This window comes from Sitophilus oryzae, unplaced genomic scaffold (assembly GCF_002938485.1).
Source record: "Sitophilus oryzae breed Bouriz unplaced genomic scaffold, Soryzae_2.0 scaffold_1396_pilon_pilon, whole genome shotgun sequence".
In the NCBI taxonomy this organism is placed as follows: domain Eukaryota; kingdom Metazoa; phylum Arthropoda; class Insecta; order Coleoptera; family Curculionidae; genus Sitophilus; species Sitophilus oryzae.
In genome coordinates this window covers 5648628-5663751 of record NW_022146055.1, presented here as the reverse complement: position 1 = coordinate 5663751, position 15124 = coordinate 5648628, and the positions used below count along the sequence as shown (strand labels likewise).

The window sequence follows — 15124 nt, the reverse complement described above, 5'->3', positions numbered from 1 at the left end:
TAATCACCGCGACCTTACAGATCTATTGTGTGTTCTCCTTTCTTGAGTTATAACAAGTTATAACTCATCATACAGTCTCAGGGCTTTAACAAAAGCCAGTATTTGAGACGGCTCCACAGAGGCCAGCTCTCTATCCTCGACATCAGCCGTACCAAAGTTCATGGCACGAATGGTCGTCGTCTCGGCGCACTCAGTGATGAGGTGGTGTTTCTCCATTTTTCCCACAGAATCTGCATTCGCCGTTGTTTCTCAGCTTCAGCCTACTGAGATGTTCGTTGAGGAGACAGTGTTCTGTTAGAAACCCCGTGACAATCCTAAGATTGTTTTTACTTAAATCAAGGAAAACCTTTGATTTTTCTCGGTCGTAAGTTCTGAGGAACTTTTTCGAGTGTCTTAGACCGTTGGAGAACACCCATTCCAAGTTACGGATGGAGTCTTCCAGATTCTTCAGTTCCGCTTTCAGTTGATTCCCGTTTGGAAAACAGTACGGTTCTGGTCCAGTTAGTGGAGTGTTCGCTCCTTTCCTAGCTAGATCATTTGCTTTTTCATTGCCTTCTATCCCTTGGTAAGCAGGCACCAGAGTAGGAGGACTTTATTTTCTTTACCTAATTTGTTGAGCTTCTCCAGGCATTCTTTGACCAACTTCGCATTGTTGGTGACTGGTGACTGAGTCGATCGCATTAAGGGCTGCTTGACTATCGGATAGGATGGCAATTTCCTGTTTTCGATAGTTCCTATCTAAGATAAATTAATTAGTACGCATCTTTGGATAGCGTAAATTTCTGCCTGAAGGATACAGGCCGGAAGGATACATAATACATTTTTATGTAACTCAAGATGTTATGCACAGATTTGTCTTAGCCCTCTTAGTTAATGAAATACAGGACGTATTTAAAAATTTTGAATTTTTTTGAGTACCCTCGTATCTCGACTAGGTTTTCAAAAGCATACAAATAGTGAAATGAAATTGGTATAACTTCAGTAGTGAATCTGAAAATTTATGCCATTCTTAATAAATAATTACTCTTTGTATTAATAGAGTCAAATCGCATGATCTCAGTCAAGAACAAATAGATGTCGAAAAAAAAGAAAGAAAAGATAGTCTTGCACCTGAACATGAAAGATCCCATTCTGCTTTATCACCATTGGGTGCAGGGTTACCATTACTGCAAAGGTTAAGGTAAGTAATTTTCATAATATTTCTTACTTATCGTCGTTAAAAATGATAATTACTGAAAAATTTTGAGAATTGCATACAAAACTACTTTTAATGTAGAAATTATATAAATAATACATTAAATTTATTAATAGACTCCTGAAAGAGAAGCAAGACAATGAAGAACGAGTTAAAAGCAACCAAAGTTCTCCTCTTATATCTCCTCAGTCTTCCACATTACGTTCGCCACCTCCTATCATGGAAGAAACTTCCTTAACTGAAGAACCTCCTGATACAGGAATGCCATTATTACAGAGGATCCTTATGTTAAAAGCCAAAGAAGAGAAAGCTTCAAAAATGGCTAAAACCGGTGTAGGGGGACAACACAAACCATTACTAACTAGCAAAAGAGGTAACATACGAGCCCTAACAACTAAATATTCGGACAAACAAAAATTTATTGAAAACTATAATTTACATAAACTGTATTATCAAATTTGAGTACTAAATTAAAAATATATTAAAATGTATCACTTCTAATGAGTATTTAAATAATTTGTTTTCTATAAACGTTAAAATAAACTGAATAGGCGAATAAATAAACAAAAACATTACACAATATCGTGACAACTAAATGTTCGGACACTTTAAGAAATAATTGTTTAAATATGTCGTTATAGTACGAGACCTAGAAACGTCGGAAAAACAAGTATTTTAAAACGTCTGGCTCTTTGATATATCTTTTACTATGCTCTCTAGAACAACATGCGGCCCGTCTGGCCGGTAAACGTTGCGTTTCCTACTGCACATTGAAAGAAGATCCTATATTTTTATTAGTCCTTTAAATTCTAGTATTGAATATAAATCGAACATGTATCCATAGCGCAGTGCATAGAGTTTCCGACCACGAACTGATGATTCAGTGTTCGAATCCGGGTCAGGACAAAGACTTTTTTATTTTATTTTCGTTTATATTCTGATAGTAAAGTATTAAATATTTGTTTTTTTTATTACCAGAATTATTTAATACTTTACTGTCAGAATATAAACGAAAATAAAATAAAAAAGTCTTTGCCCTGACCCGGATTCGAACTCTGAATCATGGGTTCGTGGTCGGAAACTCTACGCACTGCGTTATGGAGACATGTTCGATTTATATTCAATACTAGAATTTATAGGACTAAATTAATAAAATATAGGATCTTCTTCCGATGCGCAGTAGTGAACGCAACGGGTATCGGCAGCCAGACGGGCCGCATGCTGTTCCAGAGAGCATAGTAAAAGATATATCAAAGAGCGAGACGTCTTAAAATACTTTCTCGAAAACGTTGCTAGCTCTTAGGCTATTACATCAGCATGCTCTTTTACAACCACTCCAAGCCTGTATGGAATTGTTTTTATTAAAGACTGACATACGTCAAAGTAAAAATTTTGCCTTAATTCACCTAATACATAGATAAAAGAAAATAATCTACTATTAAGATAGATATGAAACTTAATAGTAAAATTTTGGGTCAAAGCGCCCCTCCGTGTTTTTAGTGGAGACTACGTTTAACCCAGCGCCTTCGCCTTTTCTGCTGTAAATGTTTTTTATGTTTATATTTGAATTCAAAGGATTTATTTTTAAAGTTACACTGATATATTAGTATATCAGAGTAACTTTAATAAAACATAAGAATATATATATTTTACAATTTATTTTTTTTATTTATTTTACAGAGTTTCATGTAAATGATCGTAAGTCGACTGGCTGTCTAATGAATAGACCTTTGGAATAGACCGAGATTTATAGATTTTAAAACGAACGAAAATAAATCAAACAACGAATACATATATTTTTCTTTTATCTAAGATACCTACATACCTTATCGTCTTTTGGAAACACGTACATTTTTGCAGTTTTGTTAGTTTCTTTGCAAGATGCAACACAACAAGAAAACACCATTTTTACAGTTAATAAATAATAAAACTATTTCTGACTATGATATTTAAAATTTAGATAGATAGAAAATTAAAAAACAAACGAGTATTTGCAAACGCGGGCCCAAATTCAATAAAAATCTAAATTTTTCCTGCGAAAATCAGGCTTTTTTCACTGAAAGGTATTTTTTGATTTATCAGCAGTCATTGTCAAGTTGACAATATACAGGGTGTTTTCGAATTAGTCTAAAAAAATTATGGTGTGATTCCTCATGTGTTCTTAAAACAATTTTTATATAACCATTGGGTCTAAAGTACTTCCTTTCTGATCTACAGGGTGTTAAAAATTAAAAAAATCGATTTTTTTGCTTAACGTATATGGCACACCACTGCTTTTTTAAAGAAAATATATTTTTTTCTTGACTGACCATCCTTTTTCAACAAAACTGATCTTTTGAGTTTTTTTTTGTTCATCAAACGGTTGTCGAGAAAAAAATAAATATACTTATTAAGAGCCCGCCTTAATTCGCTTTCTAACGATTTTTTATTTTTTAGATTAATTAGGAAACACCCTGTATATGCATATCACAGGCAACCAAATAAACTAGTAACCTATAAAAATTATTTTTTCCTACCACTAGCGACATACGGTGTTTTTAGTGTGTACTAAATTATTTTATCAAAATTTCACCATATAAGTTTCCAGGCAATGACCTAATATCATCGTCAAATCGGCAACGGTTCGTTGGGGATCATCACGCAATTTTTGTTTCATTTTATGCCACAAGGTTTCGATAACATTAAGATCCAAACTGTTTGAAGGCCATGAGAGGACCTTGTTGTTATTTTTCCTAAACCACTTTTTAATAGTTTTAACCATATGGCATGCACTACCATCCTGTTTAAATATAAAATTCATTTTCTGGTAAATGTCTACCACACTTGGCACAAAAGTGTTTTTCAAAATTCCTTGATATTTTGACGCATTAATGGTGCCTTCTAACACCTCATACAGACCCATTGCGACCATACGCCCTAAAAACATAATGATTTTAGGAAATTTCACTATCCTTTTGAGGCAATCTTTATAAACTGATAATTTCAATCGTAAATTGCAATTGCAAGTGTACATGAACCAGTTTAATATCAATAAAATAAAAACAATCAAACACTGCTAGAGTGTGTATTTGATAAAGAATGCCTCAAAAGTACAGTGAAATTTCCTAGAGGCATTATGGTTTGAGTGTGTTTGTCCTCAATGGGTCTAGGAAGATATGAGGTGGTAGAAGGTACAATTACTGAGTAAAAAATCAAGAAATTTTGAAAAATCTTGTGCCAAGTGCGAGAGACCTTTACCAGGACCTGAATTTTATATTTCAACAGGACGCTGATCTATGTTATATGGCTAAAACTACTTAAAAATGGGTTAGGGACAATAACATTAAGGTCCCTTCATGGCCTTCGAATAGTCCGGACCTTAATGTTAACGAGAAATTGTGGCATAAAATGAAACTAAAATGCGTGATAATTTCCAACAAACCGTTGCCCATTTGACGATGATATTATAGATGAATTATTGCAAAATTCTGAAATTGGCTTATGTCATTCATTAATAAAAATAACGCCAGACAGGATTGCAGTGGTTCTGAAAACGCATATCGATGTAACGCCATATTAAAATAGTTTTTTTCTTAAAATGTCCGAACATTTACTGGTCACGATATTGTGCAACATTTTTGTTTATTTATTCGCCTACAGTTTATTTTAATGTTTATAGAAACCAAACTAAAAATATTTAAATACCCATTAGAAATGATACTTTTTAATGTATTGTTAATGTAGATCTTAAATTTAATAATTCAGTTTATGCAAATCAAAGTTTTGAATAAATTTTTGTTTATTCAAACATTTAGTTGTTAGGATTCGTATTTTTTAATTTTTCCAGCTTATTAGCACTTTTGTGATATGTAGAGACTTTTACCAAGAACATAAATTTCAGGGAAGTTAAAATTTTAAAACTGTTTTCTCATTGTATATCTAGTTATTCTGAACATGGTGCATATTCTTTTATATAGATGTTACGTTTTCTTTTTATTTATATTTTAGCTAGTACACCATCTCATAGTCAACCGACCTCACCAACGCCCTTAAGTTCCCAGAACTTTGCGTCGAGTAGACCATCATTTTCTGGTCCCACAAAAAATGCCTTAGCAGCAGTTCCAGCCAAATTATTTAATAACAAAATATCATTTAGGTAAGGTGCTACTTCAGTGCAGCGACTTAAAAGAATCTAGTATTAAGATTACTTCAGCAGAACTAGTTGGGATGGTTGGAAGACTATTAAAGTTACAATTTAAAATTATTTTCAAAAGGTACAGAGTGTCCCAAATAAAGAAAAATGCGGAAAAATGTCAAAGTTGTATTTATTTAAATGTAACACCCTGTATATTATTTAATTTTTAGTTTTTACGATTAAAATAAAAGCAAATTTAATTAAGGTTTATAGCACTTTAATCTTACCGCTTCTGAAATATTTACGATTTTGTGAAAATACACTAACAATTAAAATGTAGAAATATTAATTTATTGCTATTAACGTTACCTCATGCCAGTGTTTAGGTGGAGGAGATGCCGTGCAGTAATTTGACATGGTAATTTGACAGTTTAGGAACGTTATTTTATCAGTTGAGATACTGTATTTCTGCTAAAAATTGAGATAACTCAGTAACCATAATAAACCAATAACCCTAATTACAACTGATGAAAATAAAATAATAACGGAAATTATACCATTAATCTTTTCAACGACGAAAGATCAGAAAACCCTGCAACTGAGATTCCCATGCCATCAGGACCAAGCATATTGGAAAGTGAAATTATTCATGCGATTAAATTAATGAAAAACGACCAAACTCCACGGCCTGATGATATGTATTCGGAAACGTTCCACTTAATTAATGAACAAATCTTAAAAACTTTAGTACAGCTTTACAGCTTTTCAATAACATCTATGATACCGGACACCGGTCACATCCCTGAAGACTGGCTTCATTCTACGTTTATCACGCTACCCAAGTCAACGCAACTTCGTGTAAAGAGTATCGTCTTATTAGTCTAATGAGCTACTTCCTTAAGTCCTTTCTACGGGTGCTGCATACAAGACTCTACAAAAAATGTGAGGAAGTAAGTGGAGAAAGTCAATTTGGATTTAAGAATGGCTTTGGTACTAGAGAAGCCATATTCAGTCTTCAAACATTAGTACAGAATTGCCAAGATCAGAGAAAAGATTAGATGTCTTCATGTACTTTATAGACTATGAAAAGGCATTCGATAACGTTAAACATAACCTCCTTATATCTTATACCATATACAGAGACTTGGGACTTGATGGAAAAGATATAAGGCTCATCAGTAATTTGTATTGGAACCAAAAAGCTGAAATTCGTATACATGGCGTGGGAGTAACTGAAGATTTTGAAATAAAAAGGGGGGGGGGCAAGGGTGTATTCTGTCTCCAATGTTATTCAATTTATATGGGGAAAGAGCATTCACTGAGTCAGTCTCCGATAGTCCCATTGGTTTGAAAATAAATGGCATTCCAATTAATAATATCCAATATGAGGATGATACAGCGATATGCAAATGATCTCCAAATCCTTCTAAATAAGGTTAACAATGAAAGCCAAAGACTGGGTTTAAACATAAATACTACAAAAACAAATTTATGGCTGTTAGAAGAAACAATATTCCGAACACCAGAATTTACTTAAATGGAGAGGTCATCAAGCAGGTCACACAATTTAAATATTTGGGATGCATGGTTAACGAAACGTGGGATCCAGATCAGGAGATCAAAAGCAGGATCGAACAAGCAAGATCTACTTTTCTGAAACTTTGAAGCAGTGGCGGATATAGAGGGGGGGCCATGAGGCCCCCCCCTAAAATCTATGAATTGGGTTAAATATTATGCTTTTGGGTTAAAAATGGCTGCCTAAAAAGCGCCCCCCCCCCTAAAATAAATTTCTGTATCCGCCCCTGCTTCGAAGGTTTCTCATAGATAGGAACTTGAACTTCGGCCTTCGGCCAAGATACAGAATGGTGAAGTGCTATGTCTGGTCCGTTTTGTTATATGGTGTGGAAGCCTTCGTGTGCAAACCGAATTGAAGCCTTCGAAATGTGGACCCTACGACGAATGCTAAGAGTGCCCTGGGTCGACCGTGTGAGGAATGAAGACATTCTCAGTAGAGCTAATCTAAAAGAACGTGAACTCTTCGAAATCATCAAGAAGAGGAAAATAACCTATTTGAGACACATACAACGTGGAGAACGCTATCACTTTCAGCGTCTGATTCTCCAGGGTAAAATAGAGGGGGGCTAAAGGGGAATAGGCCGAAGGAAGCTATCCTGGCTGAGAAATATTCGTCACTGGACAGGCATACAGGACTTCCAAGCACTCCAAGTCGCTGCAGTTAATAGAACCATCTGATGAGGAAGAAAAATATGAACGCCTACGCAGGAATCAGCACGGCACCTTAAGAAGAAGAAGAGATAACTCTTTATTGGGTTAAATTGTACTCTTTTTTAGACAGACTTTCTTTTAGACACTAATTAAAACTCCTGATATATTTAATAGCTGTTTTTTTTATAAAAATAAAGAAACATTATGAATGTAGATGCTCTTTTGATTGACAAAGGACAAGGTTACTATATTAAACAGGTTTTCTCGTAACTTTTGGACCAATAGGAGCGAAGCTGCAATTACGTCACAGGGATGCTACAGAATGTATAAAACCATAGGATAAAGCAATAAAAAATAAAATGCAACCGACAAAGAGAAATAAATGGACAATACAATAAATAAAACACACATTTAACAAAGTTGGGTTGGGGCTAAATTTTTAAAGATGTTGACATAATCATTAAAATTAATCAACGCTATTTTATGTTGCCATAACTCAAAGTTCGACAAACTCAAATGTCAAAATAACGTCAGCGCTAATAGCGGAATTGCGGCAGTATTAGACTTTGCCGTATCTCTCTATTATTTAAAATATTTTATTTTAATAATATTTTTTAAAAATAATTTTTATACAGACACTCTGTATAAGGTAGTATTTTTTATTATTTCAATACAACACTTAGTAAATAGAAAAACCGCAGTACAATATTTGGTTTTAAAAACTGAAATACGCCTAGAAAAATGAAGTTTTAAATTTGTTACTGCATTTTCACAAAATCAGTTCATTTTCAGAGAAAATATTTAAAGAATGGTAAGATTAAAGTGCTATAAACCTTAATTAAATTTACCCTTTTTTATTCATAAAAACTAAAAATGTAATAATATACAGTGTGTTCCATTTTTTCTTTATTTTGGATACTCTAGTAGTTTTTGAAAATTATTTTAAATTGTAGCTTTAGTAGTACTCCAACGATCCCATGACTTACAATTTCTAAAAATCCAATCACTTGGCTACAATACTCCGTGTCCAATGAGGTGAATAACCCTGTATTTTTTAATATTCCAGAGATAGAATTAAGTTACATTCAAGCGCCAAAGAAAAAGACATTAAGGACTCTTTGTTGAAGGATAGTGAGCCTCCTGCCGTTACGGAACTGTCAAATATAAGCGTGCCAAACGTACCGTCCAATAATATGTTAAGTAGTAGTGCATGCGCGGAACATTCCTCACACAGTTCCGACAATAAACCTAGTGACCATATTAGTGATAAGTCACCTAGTGGTGATACCAAACTCATGGACGAACCTAGAAGTGCCGATAACAATCGAGAAGTATCGAAGCGACTCGTGAGTGCGGAAAGTACAGAAAGGAACGAAGCTGCCCATTGGTCGAAACTGAAGAAGGCTGCCATTTCCGAAGGTAGCTCGTTATCCATCGTGAGCAAAGATGCTGCTGAAGATAGAGAAGGAAGATCAGAAGGAAACGAAAAGTTAACGAAGAAGCCTAGTTTAGTGCTTACGAAGAAGACCAAGCATTATAGGTCAGTATTAATGTTTTCTTTATTAGCGCAATTACGACACCTGCAGTCTTACCTATTGGGTATAGTAAAACCGCTAAATGTATGAGTTGTAGAGTTTATCTGAACCGTCATTAAATTAAATAAAAATAAACAAAAAATGATTAAAAGTTAAGAAAAGTGTATATCTTTTTATTAATACTTCAATTGAATGATGAATGTTCGAAGTTTTCTTGAATATTTCAATTTTTTTGAATTTTTTCTTCTGATATACATGTAAATAACCAAACCAATTAAACTTTTAGTTATGTAATCGAGAATCGAGGGCGAAATTTTTAAATTCATTGTTGCCCACCATGAACATATTCGGCGCTGGTCTGACTAACTGGAATTTAAATTTTCCGATGGAGATTCAGGTGGTAGCTCTACTGTAAAAAATGTCAAGTTATCACATTTATTTATTTATTTCCTGACATTGTCATTCGTTTTGACACTTTAGTTTTATATTACGAGTTTTTGGTTTAAATGACTTGCTCGATGAATTGTGTTGAAATACTATAAGCTTAAAAATCTTTACTAGCAGACCTTGCAGTCGAACATTGTTCTTTTTTGAGCCTCTTTTAATGTGAAGTGTACAAGATATCTTAATAGCCGTTGCTAAAAACTCATCGCAACCTTATTAGAATATTTTGAACAGGAAAGCGGTAGTAATAGCCGTTTATGCCCTTTAAATTCTGTTAAGAAGGTGAGTTTTGTTGATGTAAATAATAACTGTTTATATATTTGAATTAATTAATTTTTGTTTTCTAAAATATTTTGATCAAAAGAAAATATGTAAAAGTGGGCAACAATGCCCTAATATTGCATAATCTGATAATAAACTTCTCAGATATAAATTTAAAACCGTCTGTCTATCTACTTATAAGATTATCAACTAGAGTTTTATTATTATTTTCCATTTAAAACCTTATATATATTCATGTAGATGTGGTCTCTTTATTTTATTTTACTTTTTCAAATTAAAGCTACACTGATGGGGATGATGATAAGAAGGTTAAAACAGTTCCAATCGAAATATATAAACGGCGTTATAGGTTTGTAACGTATCTTAAAAATATCTGTAAGGTGTATATTTGCACTTTGTATTCATACCTTTTTATTAAATATTTGACTTTTTATACAAATTCCCAATCTTTTCAATAAACTAGAGAGTTTTAATATGCCATCGAATAACTAAAGAAGTATTTAAAAATATTTTATTTTAAAATATCTCATTTGTATTAAAGTCAAAGATTCTCTTCAGCTCTTGATATACGCACTGCCTAACAGCAACTACACATGATACTTATTGTATAAAGTCTGTCCAAGGGATCAGGGAATATATTAGTGAATTAGAATGACAGACAATAATTTTCAATGGCATGTATTTTCTCTTTGGACAGACTTTATAATTAAGAAATTTATTAATTATACCTACAATGCGTTTATTATAATTACTGATTGTGAATATACATTTTTGTAATACTATGCTTCGATCTACCGTGCTGGCAACTGTTACTTTTAGGTCGGTATTTACATGTGTGGAAGTAAATCGCATAGGGATCTTATTAAGTCGTTGTTGCCGGTACGCCTTTCGCCTATCAAGTAAAGTAAAATCACCATCGCAAACCGCTTATTTTAAAGACTTTTTTTCGGAAAGGTAACTAGATAAAATCATTAGATATGTTTCTGAAATGAGTTATGAGCATCTGAAATTGAATTATAAGGATATCGTTAGGGTGTCCGTTTTTTTTAACGAAAAAACGTCAGTAATCGCGATAATGTAAAAACTAATTTTTTAACACATAACACGCCATAACTTAAGAACCACTTTAGATATTGAAGATTTTTTTTTTATTTTGAAGATCGGATCATTTACAATATGTTTACATAAGAAAAATTCGATAAGGTTGTTTTTTTCCATTCTTTAATTTTAAACAACCCATCCATTTACTTTTAGTGCATAGCAGTTTTCAACAATCGTGTAACTTTTTTTTATTTATAAAGAGTTTTACATACTGTCTGCGAAGAAAGTTTTTGAAAAACTACAATCAATTATTTCTAATAGATTTCGAGATATTGATTTTTGAATTCATAGTTTTAATAGCGCCGACCACTGTCGAACACCAACTCAATTCCACTTATTTTTATCAAAAATGCAAGTGTTTCTAACTTGCACTTAAAAATTTTCAAGTTATAGGAAAAATTATAACGACTCGTTAATAAAAAAACAAATAAAGTATCACGAGACGTAATTAAATCGTGAAGCTGAACGCATGATGCACACCTTTTTCTAGAACTTTAAGTACTAACAGAGATACTGATTGGGTCATCCGGTGGACTGACTGCGACAAATCTGCTTATTCCCTTCCACGTCTCTTAGCAATGTGCACTGTTTCTCGGTTTATTTCATACGTTTGGCAACGTGTTTACTGTTCTCTCTTTGTTCAGTACGTTATAAATGCATTATACTCTTCTTACATACGGAAATCTCGACCCAAGACTAATCTTTGCTAGCCCTTAGTATATTATAATAAGCAATGATAAGAAATAATAATAATAATAAATAAAAAATACATAGAATAAGCAATGAAGAAAAGAGAAAATGGCATATTATAAAGTTTTTATTCACAACAAATTATAATACACGCACTCTATTACTTGAACTTAATAGTAACTTCTAGTTAGTGCTACTACTAGTATTGCTACCTTCAACTAATTCCCATTTAAAATTATGTAACCATTGCTTTCACAATAATTTCTAATACACAATATTGCCTTATATACAAATTAATGTAATTTATATATATCGCCAATTATGTACCCGTCCGCGTCCTCTTGAATGTTGCAGTATGTGTTAAAATAAATCATTAATTACTTCCATAATTATTTGACATAACAATATTTTAGATCCATTGATGATTTGTCACCCGAGTACGGCCCTCTTCCATTCGTTAAGAAGCTTAAAATTCTCAACGAACGTCAGAAATTAGAGGAATTAGAAATAGCCATGAAAACTAGAAGTTTCTCATTAGATATACCGGAGTTCCAAAGCGAGACTGGTGACACTTTAACCAGGTAGAGTAAACACTTTCAATTTCTAGATTTGCGTTACTTGTTCACTTACATTAAGTCGTTATATGTGATTATAATACACTAATTTACCACAATATAATTCACAAACAAAACACTAATTCACCACAATACGCCAAAACACTTTTACTTTTGCAATGGACACTAGCTCCAGCGTTAGGCCGGCCGTAGCTCCAGCGTTAGTGTGTCGATCTGCGAAGCGGAAGGTACTGGGTTCGATCCCCAGCCAGCAAGATCGCTTTATTTATTTAAATAAAAATATTTATTTATCTCAATAGAGCGAACAACGAGCCGCCACCTCAAGGAAGGAATTTTTTTATTTTCCATTATGTCCAATCATTTTTTATTGTTCGGATATACCATTAGGGTACTTGTCATAGAGTGAATTCAACGTACGATTCTTTACGTACGTACAAAACCCACACGTATCGAGCTGAAGGAGGTTCGATTTCACCCGAATGATGCCGAACGTGGCAAAAAACAATGGTAAACCACCTTGAGTATATTTGCCTTGTACAGCCTCTCAAATAGTGCCGTTCGGATTCGGCAATAGACTGTAGGTCCCGTGTACTTGTGAAACGCTGATGACACACATCACAAGTACAGGGTGGACCATTTTGGTTGTTTCTATAGGGTATCTGGGAAACCGTAAGAAATATTCAAATTTTGATACTGCAGTCTCGGGTTCTTTTTTTGAAAAAATCACAATGCCGCAAACGGATCGTGGCTATCTTGATCGGTTTCGAAGCTACAGGGGGATTCTCAAATTTTGTACTTTTTGAAAGTGTTCGATAGTTTGTTTATTTCAGCAACTACGCAAAAATGAATTATACATTCTAAAGGCACTTTTCTGTGTAGAATGCAGTGGCGTAGTCAGACTTTTTTCGAAAAAAATATTTTTTTAGATATTAACTATACTTCTGTTTTTTTAAATAGAACCCCCTGTATATTTTTGAATTTCTTGATTCAGCTTGGCATGGGCTTCTCGAAAATATATAACACTCTATAGTTATTTTCACTATTAACCTCAACATTTCAAATTTTTCTTAAAATATCCAGTTAGTATAGTAGGCCGCGCCGAGTAACAAAGTAAACGGTTGTCATGGTGATCGGCACATACCTTTGATAGATGCGTGACATTTAATTTCAACAGATTGAAGTGTGTGTATTTTAAATAATAAAAAATGAGTAAATTTGAAAATTTTGAGAAATATAATATGTTAGAATGTTATATTGAGTCTAACAAACATAAGCAAATGACAGCTGATTTATATTTTGAGGGGTATTTTGAGCGCGAGCAACCAAACCCAGCCATTTTTAAAAGGTCAGAAAATGTTTAATCCTAGCCACCTAGGTCACCTGATATCACTTTTTTTAGACTTCTTTCTCTGGGGCTTTCTGAAAAACAAAATTTATCGAAATGCAAATTTATTAGAAGAGTTACAAAAAAGTTTTGTTGTGGCTTTGCAAAGTGTAACCAACATACACATTCGAAATGCTGTTAGAGGCGGCGTGCAGAGACGGTGCCAACTCCGTCTAGATAATAATGGGCAGCAGTTTGACTATTTAATGTAGTCTTTGTGTTTTTATTTTTTGTATTAACTGAGATCGCAACCTGTTGAGTTTGTATTAAAATATGTTCTTTTGTTTCTGTCACACTTATTTTTTATTTGCTTCGTATTTTTCGAATTTATTTAATTGCTAATACATGGATTAATTTGAAAGTAGATATTCGCTTGTTTCCTTTAATACTCGGCATGACCTACCAAGAGGAAAGTCAATATCTTTAAATAAATTGGAATTTTAAAGTTAATAGTGGAAATAAATATATAGTGTTATATATTTTCGAGAAGCCCATGGCAAACTGAATCAGGAAATTTAAAAATGTACAGGGTGGGTCAAATTCGACGCTTTTAAATGGAAACACCCTTTTCTATAGGAGATAGACGAAAACTAATACCGGTGTCTGGAGCTCAAATTTCATCAAAAACATGATGGTGAAAACTGCACATCAATATCTGTTACCGTTTCGGAGTTACGGGGTGTTTTTCAAAAATGTGCATTTTTAACAAATCGCTGTAACTTTTTTACTATGGAAAATTTTGTATTTCTATGAAAACATTTCCAAAGCACCTTTTTACGTAGAATTTAATGGTTTAAGTACAATTTTTTTAAAATTAATAATTTAAGAGTTATCAACATGAACATGAACGTGGGTATATTGGTTGTAACCGAGACAAAGAAAAAGGGAAACGGTACAGAAGAGATCGGAGGCGCACTGCATATATGGAGCGGAGTGAAAAAAGAACAAAGAGCTAAAGCGGGAGTCGGAATATTAGTGAAGAAAAAATTTAGAAAGAACATCAAGACGTGGGAACCAGTAAACGAAAGGGTGATAAGAGTGGAGATAGCGATATACGGTAGGGACGTAATTATAATAGGCGCATACGGACCAAACGATGACAGCCCCGTTACAGAGAAAGAAAAGTTTTTGGACACGATACAGAACGAAATTGCTAACATACGGAAAAAAGAACTCATTATAGCAGGCGACTTGAATGGGAGAGTAGGCAGAAAAGAAAATGATAGCGTAATAGGAAGATTTGGAGAAGAAATAACCAACGATAACGGTGAAAGAGTCATAGAAATATGCGAACTAAACGACCTCAAAGTAACAAATGGGTTCTTCAGACATAAGGATATCCACAGATACACCTGGACACAAGAAACGAGAGAACTCAAATCTATAATAGATTACATTATCATACGAAGAAGATCTACAATTAAAATAAGGGACGTCCGAGTACAGCGAGGGGCAGAATGCGGAAGCGACCACAGATTATTACTAGCTAAAATGGAATTCCCTTGGATGAATAGAAAAACGAACAACATTGAAGGAACACCGATAGAAATACAAAAAAGAAAACCACTAAAAATACAA

The 15124-nt window shown here is 33.6% G+C and overlaps 1 protein-coding gene across 1 annotated transcript in view; it reads left to right on the top strand.

The window, feature by feature from the left end:
- Positions 1-15124, top strand: part of LOC115875949 — a 248141-nt gene that overhangs the window by 211700 nt on the left and 21317 nt on the right. Inside the window, exons 17-21 of the mRNA XM_030891556.1 lie at positions 1040-1180; positions 1312-1568; positions 5183-5330; positions 8602-9075; positions 12001-12168. Coding sequence (XP_030747416.1) covers positions 1040-1180; positions 1312-1568; positions 5183-5330; positions 8602-9075; positions 12001-12168 — 1188 coding nt within the window. The remainder of the gene's footprint in view (positions 1-1039; positions 1181-1311; positions 1569-5182; positions 5331-8601; positions 9076-12000; positions 12169-15124) is intronic.